The sequence below is a fragment of the Protobothrops mucrosquamatus genome, unplaced genomic scaffold, assembly GCF_001527695.2.
Source record: "Protobothrops mucrosquamatus isolate PMUCROS unplaced genomic scaffold, P.Mucros_1.0 scaffold109, whole genome shotgun sequence".
Classification (NCBI taxonomy): Eukaryota; Metazoa; Chordata; class Lepidosauria; order Squamata; family Viperidae; genus Protobothrops; species Protobothrops mucrosquamatus.
Window position 1 is genome coordinate 741,745 of NW_015386481.1, and position 20,297 is coordinate 762,041.

A 20,297-nucleotide genomic window follows, 5' to 3' on the forward strand; every position below is an offset into this window, starting at 1 on the left:
CATCTCTATTCTGATTGATTGATTGATTGATTGATTGACTGATTGATTGAAACGGCCTACGGTCTCCTGCCTGGGCAGGGGGTTGGACTAGAAGACCTCCAAGGTCCCTCCCAGCTCTATTCTGATTGATTGGTTGAAGCTCCAAGCCTTTCTGCTGGTGGTTGAGGACGGATCCTTCCTCCTTCTCCATATAAGGGACTGCCTGCTGCTTAGGAGCTGCTGGTTCAGCCTCCAGGCACATTAACCCCCCCTTCTCCCCCCTCCCCGTGACGCAGGTCTCCCATCCATTTTTTCCCCTTTCCCTGCAGCCCCTAGACCAGGGTGAGGCTGAATGGAGCCAGGGGCCACGGGCTCCTTAATTTTAACAAGGTTTATTTTCGAGTCAGAAGCTTGGTGATCCCTGCCAAAGTTCCCCGCTGGCTTCAGCGTTGAGTCACATCCTAACAGCCATTCTTTTCGCTCTGATGCCACTTGTGTGAATGTCAGTTCACTTCTGAGTCACCTCGGAGCAGCGAAGACTTGCAGGTTAGGTTGCAAGAAGCGAGAGGAGAGAGGGAAACGCCTCTTTCTCTTCCCATTTTTTTTTGGCTCCCCTTTCGCCAAACCAACGGACTTGGGGAGCAGGGGGCGCTGATGGAACGAAGCTCGATGCTCTTGTGGCCGGTTGTGAAATTGGCAAAAGCATTAAGATGGGGACATCTTCAAACTGTTTCGAGAGAGTGGGCCGTGGCAGCGCCCTTAATTTCGCCGTGAGCAGTTTTATATCCAAATCTGTTTTTTATTATTTTTTATCCTGTTCCCGTCTTCCCTTAAAACATGAACAGAAACCCCCATGGGCTGAGAATCTGTGTCTCCACTAGATAATAGAATAGAATAGAATAGAATAGAATAGAATAGAATAGAATAGAATAGAATAGAATACAGAACAGAGAATAGAATAGAATAGAACAGAAATGGCAGATGCAATTTGTCAGTTAGACTAGCCATTGCTTAGAGAGACTCACATAAATATGATGAAACATTCCTGGAAGGAGGAGGAGGAGAAGGAGAAGGAGGAGGAGAAGGAGGAGGAGGAGGAGGAGGAGGAGGAGGAGGAGGAGAAGAAGAAGAAGAAGAAGAAGAAGAAGAAGAAGAAGAAGAAGAGAAGAAGAAGAAGAAGAAGAAGAAGAAGAAGAAGAAGAAGAAGAAGAAGAAGAAGAAGAAGAAAGAAGAAAAGCATTGACACTCACAACTTTGTTTAGCCTTTAGCTTTCACGTGGCTGAGGATCTAAATCAAATTAAACATGTTTGTTTGTGGAATGATTCAGAGTCTGCAAATTACGCCTGAGCTCAACAGCGAAGTCACACGTAGCACAATCTGGGCGATAGGGCTGGTAAGACCTTATCTAAAGTAAACCTGGCCTTTCAAAATAAGAACGAGGACAGAAGCCGCATTGCCGAAATTGTGGCCACGCTCGCCTTCAAGGGCTGCTCCACACGGATGGCTTTGCAGTAGTCCAGTCGAGGTTCCTCGCGAAGGACGGAGTGGGGAAATTAGAGGGAAAGGACAGGGCAGAATGACAGAAAGACAGAGCTGGAAGGGACCGTGGAGGTCTTCTAGTCCAACCCCTTCCTCAAGCAGGAGACATAATTTGAAAATGCAACTGAGGCTTGACCTATAATCCTATAATCCTGTTCCTATAATCCTATCCCTGGTAGACTTTTTTCTTTTATATTTGATTTCATTTCAGCGTAGCATAACTTGGTTTTTATCCACATTATAGGAATCACAAAAACTTAATTCTTTGGTTTATTCATCAACGGAAGAAGCAGGTGAGCAATGAGCCGATCTCTTGCTATTTGCTGCCACCTAGTGGTCGAAAGCACAAATGGTTCATCCACAGTTGGAAAGCAGGATCCTCGAGTTACGACGACAACTGAGGCCAAAAGTTATGTTATTTAGTGATTTAGGTTGTAAAATGGCGGGAAACTCACTGGAGGAGGCCTGGAGGAGGCCTTCCAGGCCTAGAACGGCCCGCCGGAAGTGCGTGGATGCCACTTTCAGAAGTCCGTTCTAGGCCTCGGAGGCCTGGAGGAGGCCTCCCAGGCCTAGAACGGCCTATCGGAAGTGCGTGGATGCCACTTCTGGAAGTCCGTTCTAGGCCTCGGAGGCCCAGGCCTGCAACCATGCAGAGAACCGGTTGTTCAGGTATTTGAATCCCACCACTGGTTGTAGCCCTGGGACTTTAAAGCGATGCGAGAAGTGTCTGGGTGTCTCATAAACTGTGGACGAAGTCGGCCACCTTCTCCAGTATCTCCACCCCCGCGGGAAACTGGACGAGGTTCATGTTGCAGAGATTGATGATCCCATGGAAGCCTTGCTCGGCGTGGAACCAGGTGACCTTCACTCCGTTCTCCTCCAGCCGCTTCTTGTACAACAGAGAGTCATCCCGAAGCACGTCGTACTCGCAACTCACGATAAAAGTCTCCGGGAACTGTCTCAAGATAGCATCTTCGACAAACAGCGACGAAAAGGTGGTCTGGAGGAGAAATGGCACTTGGTTGTGGATCTCCGGCTTGAACGGACCCAACGGGCGTCTCTCGTACTTGCGGCATTTAAATTTCTCTGGGATGTTGTCCAGACTGAGCCACTTTTCGCATTTCTGCCGAAAGGCATCCGGCACATGAGAACCCTTCAGGATATCGTCGACCAGTGAGGGATCTTTCAAGAAGTACTTCAGTCCATAGTACACCACGCTGTCCCGGAACAAGATTGGAACCACCGCGTTCTGCTGGTACGACGGGAGGTTGAAGTCCAGCGCTTGGAGTCCGGGGTAGATGAGGACCTGAGCGCGAAGCTTGGGGAGATCCGGGCATCCGAGAAGTACTTGTGAGATTACGGTGGCGAAGTTGCCTCCTGCGCTGTCCCCCCCGATGGCGATCTGGGAAGGGTCGACGCCGTGCTCCTCGGCGTGTTTCATGAAGTGCACGGTGGCAGCCAAACAGTCCTGCCACTGAGTGGGGAAGGGATGCTCCGGGGATAGGCGGTAGCTGCAAAATCACCAGGAAAAGAATTACTGGCAGAATAATTGGCAGGTGAGGGTCAAACTGGGGGGGGGGTCCTTGGTGGTCTCTGAGTTTGGAGGTTTTACCTGCAGATGTTGTATGGAGGTATATAAACAGAGAGCAAACCCCACTCCCTTCTAACACTGATGATGTTCCCTAGTTGGGTCATGAAACGTCTGCAAGAAAACCACCAAGGTCAGAGAACACGAAAGACCCCACAGTCTTCCTCCTCCTCCTCCTCCTCCTCCTCCTCCTCCTCTCTGCAAACTCCACTCCCTTCTAGCACTGATGATGTTCCCTGTTTGGGTCATGAAACGTCTGCAAGAAAACCACCAGGCTCAGAGAGCACCAAGGACCCCACAGTCCTCGTCCTCGTCCTCCTCCTCCTCCTCCTCCTCCTCCTCCTCCTCCTCCTCATCTCCCCACAAACTCAGTCCACATTTCCTCTTGAGACATGAGCACATAGGTTTACACGGGACGAGCGTGGCGTGTCACTCACCCAACCACGACCACCACGGCTTCACTCTCCTTGGCAATTTTACTGGTGATGTCTTGGTAGTAACCTGGGGGGGGGGAGAGGGGGAATCAAGATTAATACAGAGGTAACCATCAAAGCCTTTGAACTGCACTGGTATGAAAATCCCTCTGTCGACTTTGCCCGACACTGGAAGGCAACGAAATTACGATGTAGAGTTTTGATGATTCGAAGAAGAAAAAAAAAATCAGAGTATACCATAGAAAAAATATAAAGGATGCCGTAACTATAGAGGAAGAGGCACGTTTATATGGGTCATTGTTGCAAAGGAAAATGGAGAGACGTTTCTTTAAATTGGCTTTCTTTGTTTTCTGCACCTTCGTGTCTTTTCCTTCCTTCCTTCCTTCCTTCCTTCCTTCCTTCCTTCCTTCCTTCCTTCCTTCCTTCCTTCCTTCCTTCTTTCCTTCCTTCCTTCCTTCCCTTTTCCTTTCCTTTCCTCCCCCTCTCTTTTTACTTCCTTTCCTTCCTTCTTTCCTTCTTTTTCTTCCTTCCCTTCCCTTTTTTCTTTTCTCCTGCCTGCCTGCCTTTTTCTGACTCCTCCCTCCCTCCCTTTCTCTCTCTCTCTCATCTATTATCTACAGTATACTTTCTATCCATCCATTTTTTCTCTACCTTCCTCCCTTTCCTCCCTCCCTCCCTCTTCTCCTCCTTCCTTCCCTCCCTCATAATTTCTCCTTTGTAGTAGTAATAGTAGTAGTAGTAGTAGTAATAATAATAATAATAATTAATAATAATGATAATAATGATAATAATGATAATAATGATAATGATAATGATAATGATAATAATAATAATAATAATAATAATAATAATAATAATAATTAATAATAATAATAATAATAATAATAATAATAATAATAATAATAATAATAATAATAATAATAATAATAATAATAAAAAAAACTTGGAAGGGACCTTGGAGGTCATCTAGTCCAACCCCCTGCTCAGGCAGGAAACCCTACACCATTTTGGACAAATGGCTGTCCAGTCTGTTCTTAAAAACGTCCAGGGTTGGAGCATTCCCCGTTTCTGGAGGCAGGTTGTTCCACTGGTTAATTGTTCTAACTGTCTAATTGTTCTAATTATCCCCCGTCATTTTTCTCGGCCTCCAGATGGCTGCTGAGGGCATCGGAGGTTTTCAGCCACCCTTTGGTTTGTTTATTTCTCTATCGATTTATTCAACTTCCCAAGCCACCCGTCTCGGGCTGGGCCACTTACGGATGCTCCCGATCATGCCAGCTCCTCCGTGGTAGAACACGAACCCTTTTCTCCGGCCAGCCCAGGAGGTTTTGGGGTAATAAACCCGGACCGGGATCTCATCAAAGACAAAATCTTTGGCGGAAACTCCTGGATGGGTCTTAGATTTCTTCAAAGTGATCAGGAATCGGATAAAAACGACTTGCCTGCACAGGCGCAAAATCTCCAAGGCCTTCCCCTGTTTTCCCAAAAAAAGAAGAGGAAAAAGGTCAGGAAGAAATTTGGGGAGCCTTTTTCCGTTTTTGTTCACTTCTTCGGTTAAAAACTTGGTATATTTGGTTAGTGTCAATACAGGTAGCCCTCAGGTTACGACCACAATTGTTAAAGGAATCGTGCCACCGTTGTTAAATGAATCGCGGAAGTTCTTAAGTTAGACACGCGGTTGTTAAGTGAATCTGGCTTTTTCCCACTGACCGGGCTTGTCCGAAGGTCGCAAAAGGGGATCACGTCACACACACACACACCCTCTGGGATACTGCGACCGTCATAAACACGAGTCAGTTCCCGAGCATCTGAATTCAGATCGCGTGACCCCGGGGAGGCTGCAACAGTTTGTAACCGCGAGCCATTTTCCTAACCATAAACCTATCCGAGGAGCCAAAAAAAACCCCAAAACCAAAGTTTAATTCTTATTTTTTTTCTCTTCCATTGCAAGCACAAACTTCAGAAGCTCGGCGTAAACTTTTAAACCACGATAGACCTACCAGGGTGAAGATCATCACGATCCCCACGTGAAGGAGATGCAACTTAAACGGCTGGCGCAATCCCGGCGGGATCTTGGTCCGCATGAAATCGTAATAAATGCTCCAGGAGGCCAGCAATAAAAGGGCCAGCCCTAGGGCAGCAGCTCCGCCATAGAGAACGGCCAAAACATATCCCATTTCGTTTTGGAGATGGCCTTTGCCAAGACGGAGACCACGAGTCAAGACGATGGAACTTCTCCAGAAGTTCTCCAGAGGTTCTCCAGAGGACGGATGGCCTTCCTTCTGAAGCTGTGGGCTTGTTTATGAAGTGATTTCTGGCTGCTGTGCACACCTCCACATGCAGACGTCTCAATCCCTGGGATAATTGTGCCCGGGGAAGGCGGTTTCCAACAGTGTTGGTTGGAATGTGGAAGTCACCCAGGTGCCTACTTTGGTTGTAGGTCAGAAAATCGGGAGTCCTCCCCCCCGTGACTCAAAACTTCTCGTGCTCAACGTGCTCTGTGGGAGGCTGTGGAGGAAGACAAGATTCGGGGCCCAACAGGTGTTTCTTCCAACCTCTGTGGACTTCGCAGGTGGTCCTCTTTCTGCCCATTGCATCAACCAGAGGGACAGCATCAAGACCACCAGAAGAAGACCACCACTGTATAGTGCACTAGTGAGCCCAGGCGTGGAATATTGCGTCCAGCTCTGGACAAGCACAACGCGAAAAAGTTGTTGAGATCCTAGAAAGTGTGTGGAGGAGAGCAACGAAGATGATCTGGAGGCTAAACGGTACAATGAACAGCTAAGAGAAGACCGCCAAGGTCCCTTCCAGCTCTATTCTGATTGATTGATTGATTGATTGATTGATTGATTGATTGATTGAAATGGTCCAGAGTCTCTAGAGGCTCTCCTGCTTGAGCAGGGGGTTGGACTAGAAGACCTCCAGGGTCCCTTCCAGCTCTATTCTGATTGATTGATTGATTGATTGATTGATTGAAATGGTCTAGAGTCTCTAGAGGCTCTCCTGCTTGAGCAGGGGGTTGGACTAGAAGACCTCCAGGGTCCCTTCCAGCTCTATTCTGATTGATTGATTGATTGATTGATTGATTGATATGGTTCTCCTGTTTGAGCAGGGGGTTTGGCTAGAAGACCCCTGAGGTCCCTTGCCTGCCCTAGGATTCTACTTGTAGTTGATATATTTTTTTTTTCCTGCTTGTGGCTGTATATTTCCATCTTTTGACCATTTTTCTTCCTAAGGATGGTTCATATTTTGATAGCGAGTCTTTTGCAATGAGTGTTTTTCTACCAGAGTTTTATTTAATTGCTGTCCGCACGCCCAGAGTCACCTCTCTTTAGATAGGCAGATAGATAAATTTGATTAGCAAGTAAACAAATACTTGCCACCATTGTTAACGTTATCAGAGCATTCCTTTGCACATTAGAAGGGCGGATAGCGTTATTTGCCCAGCGCAATTCAGGGCACGCAAAAAGTCTGGGAACATTTTTTTTAATCTCTGAAATTGAGTGGTGGAGAGAAGTGAGCACACAGCTAGTCCTCGAACTTACGGCAACGGTTTATGTCGTTAAGTGAGACACTAGTTAAGTGAATTTCCCCCCTTTTCTTGCCTCAGTTGTTAAGGAGATCACTGCAGTTGATTAGTTAGTGACCCGGTTGTGAAGTGAATCTGGCTTCTTCCCCCATTGACTTTGCTTGACAGAAGGTCGCAAAAGGAGATCGCGTGACCCCCTGGGGATGCTGCGCCCGTTGTAAATATGAGTCAGTCGCCCAAGCAACCGAATGTCAATCCGGGGATGTGGAAATGATGGTGTAAGTGTGCAAAAAAAAAAAAGTCCCTTTTTTTTCAGTGCCGTTCGTTGCAACTTTGAACAGTCACTAAACGAACGGTTGTAAAATAAAATAAAATAAAATAAAATAATAAAACAAAATAAAATAAAACAAAATAAAACAAAATAAAATAAAATAAAATAAAATAATAAAACAAAATAAAATAAAACAAAATAAAACAAAATAAAATAAAATAAAATAAAATAATAAAACAAAATAAAATAAAACAAAATAAAACAAAATAAAATAAAATAAATAAAATAAAATAAAATAAAACAAAATAATAAAATAAAATAAAATAAAATAAAACAAAATAAAACAAAATAATAAAATAAAATAAAATAAAATAAATGAACGTTGTAAAATAAAATAAAATAAAGTAAAATAATAAAATAAAGTAAAATAAAAAATAATAAAATAAAATAATAAAACAAAATAAAAAATAAAATAATAAAATTAAATAAAACAAAACAAAATAATAAAATAAAATAAAATAATAAAACAAAATAAAGTAAAATAAAACAAAATAATAAAATAATATAAAATAAAATAAATGACTGTTGTAAAATAAAATAAAGTAAAATAAACATAATAAAATAAAATAATAAAACAAAATAAAAAATAAAATAATAAAATAAAATAAAACAAAACAAAATAAAACAAAATAATAAAATAAAATAAATGAACATTGTAAAATAAAATAAAGTAAAATAAAGTAAAATAAAAAATAATAAAACAAAATAATAAAACAAAATAAAAATAAAACAAAATAAAAATAAAACAAAACAAAATAAAAAATAAAACAAAACAAAATAAAAAATAAAGTAATAAAGCAAAATAAAGAAATAAAATAATAAAATAAATACAAATAAAATAAAATCTTTGCCTCTGCTAAAAAAAAAAAAGGCCCTCCCTCTGCTGTTGCTGTTTTCCTTTTCAAATTCCAGATGAGCAGGTTCCCTTATCTACCTGCTTTGGATCCCGTTCAAGATGCTAGTCCTGCAATTTTAAGGGTTAGCGTCTCGCCTCCTATCTGATAACTTTGCACCAAGTGGTGATTTCTGGATGCAAACAGGATATCCGAGCCTCTCTTCCCAACGCCGGGCCGGTTCTGCTGCACGCCCATTTCCTTCTGACGGAGGCGTTAAGCCCAGGGATAGAAAAGCAGGAAGGGGAAAATATAATGGATTTGGCCGGCAATTTTCCTGACTCTTACGCAGCCGCCAGGCTCCGTGATGTCAAAAGTTGGCATTTGTAGGTTGGTGTGAGCCTGGTCCTCAGAAATAGCTCTTATCCCCTCCGGACAGAGAGGTGGGCGGCATATAAATTTAACAATAATGATTGCTCTTTAAAATTCAGAGTAGCACCTGCCACCTAACCCCCCCCCCTCCACAGACCTAACAATTGTCAGTAACCAATCAATCAATCAGAATAAGAGCTGGAAGGGACCTCGGAGGTCTTCTAGTCCAACCCCTTGCTCAAGGCAGGAGACCCTAGGCCATTTGAGACAAATTGGCCTGTCCGGTCTCTTCTTCACAACCTCCAGGGATGGCGCAGCCACAACGTCTGGCAAAACAAACCCTCTAGATAGTGGACATGGCAGACAGCAGAAGGGAAAGAACGGAAGGAGCTAACAAAGAACACAAAGACCCGCAAACAGAAACAGAACAACAGGTTTGGCAACACCCTGAATTTTTTCAGTGCAGCTTTTGACCCGCAAATGCCTCGCAATCTTGTCGTGCAACTTCTCGTTGAAAGGGAGGACGCACCGGAAAAGCTGAGACTATTAAGATGGCCAAGAGACACACTCTTAACACTTTATTTTTAATTTGAGGTTGCTTAGAACGAGAGCCAGGCGCTCGCTCTCTCTCTCTCTCTCTCTCTCTCTCTCTCTCTCTCTCTCTCTCTCTCTCTCTCTCTCTCTCTCTTTCTCTCTCTCTCTCTCAAAAATAATAGGTGTTGAAGCAAATGTGATATTTATTCATCTAATTTATACAGCTGCCCACCTTTGCAAGCAAGTGACGAACTGTCTGATACGGTCACTTCCCTTTGCTGGCTAAACCGCTGGCAGCCACTAGATGGCGCCCAAGGATTGTAAATTCAGGAAAAATCGGGCCAGTTCTGTATTACTTCCTAGGAGTTGCAGCCAGCCAGCCAAGCAGGCAGGCAAGAAGGGAGGGAGGGAGGAACAGAAAGAAAAAGAGAAAGAGGGAGGGAGGGAGGGAGGAAGAAAAAGAGAAAGGGAGGGAGGAAGGGAGGAAAGGAAGAACAGAGAGAAAAAGAGAAAGAGGGAGGGAGGGAGGAAGAGAGGAAGGGAGGAAGGGAAGAACAGAGAGAAAAAGAGAAAGAGGGAGGGAGGGAGGAACAGAAAGAAAAAGAGAAAGGGAGGGAGGAAGGAAGGAAGGAAAGGAAGAACAGAGAGAAAAAGAGAAAGAGGGAGGGAGGGAGGAACAGAAAGAAAAAGAGANGAAGGGAAGAACAGAGAGAGAAAAAGAGAAAGAGGGAGGGAGGGAGGAACAGAAAGAAAAAGAGAAAAGGAGGGAGGAAAGGAGGAAAGGAAGAACAGAGAGAGAAAAAGAGAAAGAGGGAGGGAGGGAGGAAGGGAGGAAGGGAAGAACAGAGAGAGAAAAAGAGAAAGAGGGAGGGAGGAACAGAAAGAAAAAGAGAAAGGGAGGGAGGAAGGAAGGAAAGGAAGAACAGAGAGAGAAAAAGAGAAAGAGGGAGGGAGGGAGGAAGAGAGGAAGGGAAGAACAGAGAGAGAGAAAAAGAAAGAGGGAGGGAGGGAGGAACAGAAAGAAAAAGAGAAAAGGAGGGAGGAAAGGAGGAAAGGAAGAACAGAGAGAGAAAAAGAGAAAGAGGGAGGGAGGGAGGAAGAAAGGAAGGGAAGAACAGAGAGAGAAAAAGAGAAAGAGGGAGGGAAGGAGGGAAAAAGGGAGGAAGGAAAGAAATACATGGAGTTGAAAGTAGTTTCCCAATTACCATGTGTGTATGTATGTATTTATTTATATATGAAAGTTATGGGATTAAAAAATAACCTTACAACATTAAACGTTAAAAAATCATTTTTCCCCCCCTCTGTGCTTGGACATTGCCAAGTTGCAACTGAAAGCGACAGAAAACAAGGCCGACCAAAAACAGGCTTGGAAAAAAATCCCTGCCAAAGTTAATCATTCATCTTTTAAAAGTTGACCTTAAAAAGCAATAACAATTAACCCAACCCTGTTGTGTTGCTGTCTTGTCTTAAGTCTGACTGTTCTTCCAGCCGGAGATTTGTTCCAGCCTGGTTCGCCCAAAAAAATAAAATATACTTTTCTGGATTTCTTTTTCGTACAGAGAATATGATACGCATTTCTGGCCTACGTATAATTTCAGAGCATGGGTTTTTTGTTGTTGTTGTTGTTTTTTACTAGTGCAAGCTGATTAATTTTTATAATGCGGGCAGTCCTTCGGTTATGACCACGAAGGAGCCCACTATTTCTAGCGTTACGCGAGACATCTGTTAAGTGAATTTTGCCCCATTTTATGACCCGTCTTGCCACGGTTTTTAAGTGAATCGCGGAAGTTCTTCATTTTAGTCACAGGGTTGTTCATTGAATCTGGCTTCCCTGTTACAAGAGGTTGCAAAATAGGATCACGTTCTCCCGGGACACTGCGACCGTCGTAAATGTGAGTCAGTTGCCCAGATCACATGACTGCGGGACGCTGCAAAGGGCATTAAGGGTGAAAAATGGTCCTAAGTCACTTTTTTTCTTGTAACTTCGGACGGTCACTTAACAAACTGTTGTAAGTTTGTTGTAAGGAATGCTCCAACACTGGAAGTTTTTAAGAAGAGACTGGACAGCCATTTGTCCAAAATGGTATATACAATAGGGTTTCCTGCCTGAGCAGGGGGTTGGACTAGATGACCTCAAAGGTCCCTTCCAACTCTATTATTATTATTATTATTATTATTATTATTATTATTATTATTATTATTATTATTATTATTATTATTATTATTATTATTACTAAAGAAGTCACGGGCTAGCAATATCCCCCCTTCGCTTGCTAAATCTCCACCTTTTAACGTCTCACCATCTCATTTATAAATAAATTGTCCGGTTCAGGAAAAGATTTGATCATAAATGTTCCATCAGAAAAAACAACAACAACAACCTGAAGATATTTCTCTCCCCTATTTGTGTTATTTTCTGAGCACAACCTGCTGGGATAAGTGTGCTGATGCGGTTAATTTTTTCTCGCTGGGAGAACAGTTGGGGGGAAAAAAATAAATACGTGTTTTGTATGGCACCGCTCACAACAGGGAGAGAATCAAAAATCTCTCCGCAGGAATGAATGCCTGGCTGCAAAGATTGGCTTTAAAAGGCCGGTTTAAAAGGAGGGGGAGGCCCAGGAAAAGTTGCCCTCAACAAACAGAGATAAGAGTGGGGTTACAACATGCCTCCCTTCACCCGGAGGAGATAAGGCAGGGGTTGCAAAAAAGCCTTTATTCTGCATTTCCTGCTGGGCCAGCCCTAAGGAGGGAAATTTTGGAATTGCGCAGCTGAAAAAGGCAGCCTTGGAAATATGCTCTAAAAGTGACACATCGTCCCTGGATCCTGGCTTAATCGGCCTCCAACTCGGCTTGTTTGGGTTCGCTTTCAAGCCTGCAGGCCTTAAAATCCACGGCCAGGGAGGTTTTAACAGAATAACAGAGTCAGACGGGACCCTGGAGGTCTTCTAGTCCAACCCCCTGCTCAAGCAGGAGACCCTATGCCATTTCAATCAATCAATCAATCAAAATAGAGCTGGAAGGGACCTTGGAGGTCATCTAGTCCAGCCCCGTTCAAGCAGGAGACCCGCCTAGACGATTCCAGACAAACGGTTGTTCAATCTCTTCCTTCCGTTTTGCTGGGCCCTGCCGTAGTTTTGGCCTGCTCATCTTCGCGATTGTAGTAATCCAGGTCAGGGGTGCGAATGTGAGCAAGGTGTGTGTTCACATCTTCACAAGAGGCTAGTGTGCGGTGCGAGAGCCACACGCAAAGACCTCCAAAGGGGGCATTCGGGCACATCAAACCGAGGTCGAGGACTCCGTGTCTTCTGGGGAAGTCAGCTCAGGTCAAGGGAAAGGCCTCAGGGGTGGAGAGAGCCGGGTTCAGATCCTCCCTCTGAGCCTGGTCAACTTTGGCAAGTTTAAGAGGTGTGTGTGTGGGGGGGGACTTCAACTCCCAGAATTCCCTGGCTGGGGAATTCTGGGAGTGGAAGTCCACCTCTCTTAAAAGTTGCTGAAATGTGGAGGGGGGGAGAAATACCTGAGCCCACCCCAAAGAACCCCCCTCCCCCACTGGAGAGAGCTTCAGAACCAGAACCGGCTCTGATCCGAGTCCTCCAGCGGGACCCCCGACCGGCCTCGCCCAGCCTGGGGGAGGGATCTGGGTCGGGAGACCCCCGGAGGGGGGAGAAGCCCCCCCCTTGCGCGAGAGGGGAGGGCTCGGGCAGGATTCGCGCCGGGCGCCCGCTTGCAAAAGCCAAGGAGGGGCGGGGCCATCTGGGGGCGGCGCTGCAGGGGAGGAGGGCGAGCCCACCCCCCCCAGCGGGGCCAGGGAGGGAGGGGCGGGGCCAGGGGGCGGAGCTCGCCCTCCCCTCCCCTCCCCTTCCCACCCCCCCCGGGCGCCGTTGCTGTCACTCCGCGCTGCTTTATAAAACCTGCTCCGCGCAGCCCTGCCAGACCTCGATCCGGAGTGAAGCCCGATCCGCAGCGCCAGCCCAACCGATCCGTGCAAGGCAGACCCCCCCCCACCCTCACCCCCCACCCCCCGGGCTAATTCCTCCAGGGCTGTCCCGGGACAACCGCGGGGACCCTCTTGGCCAAAAGTCGGGGAGGGGGGCTCCAGAACCAGAAGCCACCCCCGCCCGCCCGCCCTTGGACCCTCCTGCAAAACCAGCCCCCCCCCCGAGGGAGCGAGTTTCGGGGGTCTTTGCGGCTTGGAACCCTCCGGGAGGGGGGGCGCTTGGGCAGGGGGTCTTGGGGGCTCCGGGGGAGGGTCGGCTTGGGCAGGGGGCACCCGGGAGGGGGATCGGCTTGGCCAGGGGGTCTTGGGGGGCGCTGGGTGGGCTTGGCCAGGGGGTCTTGGGGACTCCGGGAGGGGGATCGACTTGGCCAGGGGGTCTTGGGTGGGCTTGGCCAGGGGGTCTTGGGGGGGGTCCGGGCGGGGGATTCGACTTGGCCAGAGGGGGGGGTCTTGGGGTCCACGACCTCCGCCCAACGTCCCGCTCGGCTCCCGGGGGGCTGCCCAGGATGGGGTGGGGGCGGCTGGGCGCGGCGCTGCTGCTGCTGCTCGGCCAGATGTTGCTCCAGACGGCCAGGGCGCTCCTGGGCCGCCTCCTGCCGGCCAAGCCCCGCGACCTGGCCGCCGACTGCGTGCTGATCACCGGCGGCGGACGAGGCATCGGGCGCGCCCTGGCTCGCGAGTTCGCCCGGCGCGGCGCCCGCAAGGTGAGCCTGGGGAGGGGGGGTCAGCTGCGGGGAGGGGGAGGAGAAGGGGCTCCGCGAGACCGCCCCCCTCCCCAAGGAAGCCTTTTGGGGGTCCGCAAGACTCACCCCTATTCCCGGGCCGCGCTGGGCCCCCCAAAAAGTGGCCTGAAGCTTGCCCGGTGCCCGGTTCGAATCCTGCCGCTGCAAATGAAGTGAAGTTCCTGACGTTGGGGACGATTAACCAGCGGAACGGCCGGCCTCCGGAAATTGTGGGGGCTCCGACACTGGAGGCTTTTAAGAAGAGACTGGACAGCCGCTTGTCTGAAAAGATCTAAGGTCTCCTGCTTGAGCAGGGGGCTGGACTGGAAGACCTCCAAGGTCCCTTCCAGCCCTATTTTGATTGATTGATTGATTGATTGATTGAAATGGCCCAGGGTCTCTTGCTTGAGCAGGGGGTTGGACTAGAAGACCTCCAAGGTCCCTTCCCACTCTTGTTATTCTGTGAAAACCTCCTGGCCGTGGACTTTAAGGCCTGCAGCTTGAAAGCGAACCCAAACAAGCCGAGTTGGAGGCTGATTAAGCCAGGATCCAGGGACGGTGTGTGTCACTCTTAGAACACATTTTCAAGGCTGCCTTTTAAGCTGCGCAATTCCCCTTTGGAGGGGGGGGCTCCTTTGCACCCCAAAACAGCACTCAGCGAATGGGATTTTGGGTGGGTGGGTGGGGGCTGCAGCTGTATGAAACTGTCTTGGTCTGTTTGTGGGGTTCGGGTTAGTTGCTGGCGAGGCTCCCGGCAAAGACGGGGGGGGGGGGGGGGGGGGAGAAGAATCGCAGTCAAGTCTCTACTTGAGCAAGGAAAGCATTTAGTTGTGGGTGGGTGTGTTTGCAGGCGTGCGTGCCTGGGGAGGGGGTGTGTGTAAATCTCATACCTTTAAACATCAGAGAGATGCCTTAAGAGGAGATTCTTGTTTCGGCTTGCCGAAAGCAAAGGAGAGATTTGTGGGCAGCTAAGGAGATCTTGTTGTGTGTGTGTGTGTGTGTGTGTGCTTTTGTTTAACCTATCGAAAATAACTTCATCCTTTGAAGTTTGATCGCCCAGAACCGGATTGAGTCATGTGGCTAAAACGCAGGTAATTCCTCGGCTTACGAACCACGACGGAGCCCAGATTTTCTGTGGTCGAGGGAGGTGTGTGCGGAGCGGGTTTTGCCCCGTTTTACGACCTTTCCTGCCACCGTTGTTAAGGGGATCCCTGCGGTTGTTAGGTTAGGAAAGGGGATCTTTTTAAAAAAAATCTCCAGTGTTGGAGCACTCACAACTTCTGGAGGCAAGCTGTTCCTTCCACCCGTCCGTCCATCCATCCACACCTTCTCTTGCAGATTATCCTCTGGGGCCGGACGGAGAAATGCCTGCAAGAAGCCACGCAGGAGATTGGAGCGATGGGCGCCGAGGGCCACTATTTCGTCTGTGACGTGGCCAATCGGGAAGAGGTTTACCAGCAGGCCAAGGCCGTCCGGGAAAAGGTGAGTTGGGGGTCACTGTTGCCCAGGCAAAAAGGGCTAGGTCGTTAAATGGAGACTTACACGGACAGCTCTGATTTTATGGCCTCCCTTCCCTTCCCATCACATCTTTCCTTCCTTCCATCCATCACATCATTCCTTCCCATCCATTGCATCTTCTTCCTTCCTTCAACCATCCATTTATTCATCATATCCTTCTTCCCTCCCATCCATCACTTCCTTCTTTCCTTCCTTCCTTCCATCCATCCATCCATCCATCCATTACATCTTCCTTCCCATCCATTGCATCTCCTTCCTTCCTTCCATCACATCCTTCCTTTCAATCCATCCATTTATTCATCACATCCTTCTTCCCTCCCATCCATCACATCTTTCCTTTCTTCCTTCCTTCTTTCCTTCCTTCCATCCATCCATCCATCCATTACATCCTTCCTTCCCATCCATTGCATCTCCTTCCTTCCTTCCATCACATCCTTCCTTTCAATCCATCCATTTATTCATCACATCCTTCTTCCCTCCCATCCATCACATCTTTCCTTCCTTCCTTCCTTCCTTCCTTCCTTCCCCTTCCCTTCCCTTCCCTCCCCTCCCATCCCATCCCTCCTTCCTTTCCGTCTCTCCAGGTGGGAGATGTCACCATCCTAGTGAACAATGCAGCGGTTGTCCATGGCAAGACCCTCATGGACAGTGATGACCACGCCCTGCTGAAATCACAACACATCAACACCCTGGGGCAGTTCTGGGTACGGACACCCCTTTTCCCTTCTGGGACAGGCTGACTATGGAACGGGCCCCGCCGGGAGGGGCACCCTGAAACGGCTGCCCAGCACCAAAGGGTGTGGGACCGTGGACACTGTAGGAGAGACGGATGGAAGGAGGGGGGTCTTGCCCAAAAGACTGGCTGGCATGCTGCCCCTTTGCCCGCCCCAAGCCCCCTGTGCCAACTCTGTTTCGCCCTCTTAGACCACCAAGGCCTTCCTGCCACGGATGCTGGAACTACAGCGAGGACATATCGTTTGTCTCAACTCTGTCCTCGCCTTGTCGGCCATTCCTGGCGCCGTGGATTACTGTACCTCCAAAGCTTCTTCCTTTGCCTTCATGGAGAGTTTGACCCTCGGACTCCTGGACTGTCCAGGGGTCAACGCCACCACGGTCCTGCCCTTCCACACCAGCACGGAGATGTTTCAAGGCATGCGGATCAGGTGGGTGCCGATAGAATTTGACTCGATTCCCCGTCGCTTAAGACCATTTTTTCCCCCAACTTCGGTCAACTATGACTTGTGGACTTCAATTCCCAGAATTTCACAGCCAGTGGTTTTCTGGCTGGGGAATTCTGGGAGTTGAAGTCCCTGCATCTTATAAATCCCACTCATCTTATATCTTATTTTGCCAAGGTTGAGAAACATTGAACTAAAGAATTCTCCTCGAAGCTATTGGAGAAACAAACGAATGTCAGAATTTGAAGGACTTTTCGGGCACGGGAATGGTGGTCTTTGCGGACAGAAGATGCCGCAAAGAGGCATTTTCTGCTTTGGGCATTTTCTGTCCCCTGGATGGTGTTGGCACCCACAAAACAGCTGGTAGTGACAGCTCTGGAAAGCTGTCTAGAGAAGAGGAAGAGGGAAGGGGGAGACTCTAGGAGAAAATAATCTGGCGGGATTGATACAATCCACAAAAATGGATTGTTGGAAATACCCAGCAATGGTTCAGGTTTCGGAGGAGACAAATTTAAAAACCGAAGCGGCAGTCATTTATAAGGCTGTCGTAAGGCGAGGACGTTCTGCATCCAGTACCTTGGCTTAAATAAAAAGAAGAATGGATGCAAATTCCTGCAAGGATAAAAAAAAGAGAGAGAAAAGATAAAGAGCTCGGTTGCGTCACCCTCGCCTTCTGAAGACGGGTTGAGCATGTTGTGTGAAAGCTAATCCAAATTGCAGGATGCTTGGAAGTCAGCCTTGGAGGGGTCCTTCTGAGGTGGACTTTGGTTTCTCCTCCAGGTTTCCCAATCTTTTTCCTCCACTAAAGCCGGAGATGGTGGCCCGAAGGACGGTAGAGGCCGTTCAGCGGAACCAAGCCTTCCTCCTGCTGCCGTGGACGATGCACATCCTAATTCTCCTGAAAAGGTAACTCTTCACTCAGGCACACAACTCTTCCAAGGAGATGTTGAACCTGGAACCTCTCTTTCCTTCCTTCCTTCCTTCCTTCCTTCCTTCCTTCCTTCCTTCCTTCCTTCCTTCCTTCCTTCCTTCCTTCCCTTTCCTTCCTTTCCTTCTTTCTTTCTTTCCTCCCTGCCTCCCTCCCTTTTCTCAAAAAATCCAAGAGCGTGTCAAAAGAAGAGTCGAGGCTTCCATCCTGTGGAGGGCAACCTCCGTCTTGACCTTTTCGCACCCCCTTCCTGCAGACCCCCCCTCCCAGACCTACTTCATGGGGGGATTCCTGGACCAAACAGACAGTGTTCCTTCCCTCCCAGTCCTAACATGCTTGCATTTCTGGCTGGGGTTTTCTTCTGCTCATCAGCCTTCCAGGAAAGGGGTGGGTGGGCCAAGAAGCCCAGTCCCCTTGCTACCGAAAGAGGGAAGGCAGCCAAGTTCCTGAAATCCGCTGGCTGCCTGCCAGGCAAGACCTACCACCCCATTCCTTGCCGCGTGTTAAAGCTGCCAAAAGTCTGATCCTCATCTAAAGCAGGGGTGAGGGGGGGGCAGAAGTGAAGCCCCCCTAGCTTTACCCACCAATTGCTGAAGAAGGCTAGCTCCTAACAGGAGCTTCTGGAGAACCACTTTAGCCAAAGCAGGTGGTCCTTCCGAGCTTATCCAGCCCTTCCCCAAGACTCAGACTTCTGAATTTCCTACCTGGTAGATCTATGGAGGTTCTCCATCAATCCAGGTCGTGGTTGTCCCAAAGATGCTTTTTTTTTCCTCCCCCCAAAAGTCAACTGGCTTTTCTTGTCCCCCCCCCTTGAATATATTTTGCTTCTCATCTCAGAAGCTTCTGAAGAACTTCTTCTGAACTTCTTCTGAGGACTGAAGAAGCTTCTTGGATGAGAAGTGAAAAGGTTTTCAAGGGGGAAAAAAACCAACCGACCAAGAACGTTGACTTTTGGAAAACCATCTTTGAGTATTTCTGTTGTCCGTGCCTGCAGATTGTAAGAAGCATCATGTTTCTCCAGTTTTTAAGTTCTTCCAAGATGCCAAATCCCATCTCTTCTTTCTTCCCTGGCAGCATCTTCCCACAAACGGCGCTGGAAGAAATCCACAGGTTTTCCGGGACTTACCACTGTATGAACACTTTCAAAGGACGGACTTAAACATGGATGGCCATCAGAACCTTGGTCTCCCTCCAGAGATGGGTCTCCCTCTTCTCCTGGGTTGCAAAGAGGTCTCCGAAGGATGGACCGGTCCACCCACCACGGAAGACCGAACAAACCAGAACCCACCAGGGCAATGTTCTTAGGGCTCCAAGGCTCCATCGTTTTTAGCTCGCGAGAAGTTTAGAGCTGTCCCTCAGCTGGAGGCATCTCAAGAGGGTTTCCATCACCTCCATTTTGAGTCTCTGGGATGACCAAGGAGGCCTGTTTTGGCTTCCACCACCCCATTTCCAGGCAAGAAGATGGCTCCCGAGGTCCTTCTTTGGAAAGAAAAGGAGTTTCGGTTGTCCTCGGCTGGCCCATCTTCACAGGAGGCATAAATGCCTATTTTTAGAGTTTCCATTTATTGGGATCTCCCAGGAAAGCTGCATCTCACCCACCATGGTCCCATTGAAGAGCGATGCGTTTTACGTGAACTTCAGATGGAAGGGTTCCCATTTCTGGCTGACGTCTCTGCTGTTGGAGAGACTCAACCTACGTTTACAAGACCCGCAGACACCCACCTCCTTCGCCCTACACAACTGTACGAGCTGCAAGGTGGACGGACGCTTGACCTCGATGGAGACCTCCTGAGCTATTGGTGGATGGACGCTTGACCTCGATGGAAACCTCCTGGGCTATTGGGCCTGACTGACAGCAGGGAGCAGCGAGTGGAGGGGAGGGAGGGAGGGAGAGAACCAGACTGTCTCCTGCCTTGGGCGGCGGAGGGGAGGGGGGGTCAGACTAGAAGATATCCAAGGTCCCACGCGGCCCTAGGATTCTGTCATTCTGCAGGGAGCCCATAAATCCAGGAAATATTTCTGGGAGAGTCTGTTTTTTTTTTTGGCTCTTGTGGTTCACTGTGAACAGCAGACCGGCTGCTGGCGCTTGCGTGTACGTGTGCCTAAACGTGGTCAAAGCACAGGGCGTCCTCAATTTACGACCCCCAAATTTATGTCGCTGAGAAATTCATGATGCCAAATTTTGTCCCGTTTTATGACCTTCCTTGCCCCTGTGGTTCAGTGAATCACTGCAGGTCTTAAGTTAGTCCCACGGGCTGCGGCATGCCAGCCACCGGTCCGCACAAACAAGCAGAGCTCTATCCACGGGATGCAGGCAGCACACCAAACCGCACACTCTCCGGTCTGCGAAAAAGGAGCCGGTCCCTGGTGCCCAAAAGGTTGGGGACCTCTGGACTAGAAGACCTCCAAGGTCCCTTCCAGCTCTGTTATTCTCTTATCCCCTCCTGGGGTCTGGCCTCTTCCCCCCATCCCCTCCCTCCCTTTTGCACTACCCGTACAAGTCAAAGGGTGAGTGAGCATCCAGGCTAGGCTGGGCGCCCGCCTCTAGCCCACGTCAGCCGGAGCGCGGAGTTCAGAGCAGGGTTAGCCAAACAGCCGATAAATTAAGCCGGAGGGAAGAGGCGGCTGGGCTGGGGATGAACTTTTCACCCGGGCGGGCTAACCTGTTCCTCCCCAGGGTGAGATACAGGTGGGGAGCCCTGGAGAGCCACCGTCTCAACGGGGAGGGACCAAAATCAAAGCAAGAGCACAAAGCCAAGAAGGCAAGAAGGAGCAACGCCCTGCCGGTTCCCAGGATTATGGTCTCGGAGG

The 20,297-nt window shown here is 48.5% G+C and overlaps 2 protein-coding genes across 2 annotated transcripts; one reads left to right on the forward strand and one right to left on the reverse strand.

Moving 5' to 3' along the window:
* Positions 1 to 2,255: 2,255 nt before the first annotated feature.
* On the reverse strand, positions 2,256 to 5,718 carry LOC107284647 (arylacetamide deacetylase-like 3). Its single transcript, XM_015812739.1, has 4 exons — positions 5,542 to 5,718; positions 4,799 to 5,015; positions 3,545 to 3,608; positions 2,256 to 3,030 (listed from the first exon to the last, which is right to left on the reverse strand). Exons 1-4 carry the CDS (start codon positions 5,716 to 5,718, stop codon positions 2,256 to 2,258), a joined length of 1,233 nt encoding a protein of 410 aa, XP_015668225.1.
* A 7,928-nt stretch (positions 5,719 to 13,646) lies between these two features.
* DHRS3 (dehydrogenase/reductase 3) lies at positions 13,647 to 19,360 on the forward strand. The gene is made up of 6 exons (XM_015812774.1): positions 13,647 to 13,844; positions 15,201 to 15,344; positions 15,965 to 16,084; positions 16,305 to 16,543; positions 17,339 to 17,464; positions 18,561 to 19,360. Exons 1-6 carry the CDS (start codon positions 13,647 to 13,649, stop codon positions 18,643 to 18,645), a joined length of 912 nt encoding a protein of 303 aa, XP_015668260.1. The 3' UTR covers positions 18,646 to 19,360.
* Positions 19,361 to 20,297: the final 937 nt, after the last annotated feature.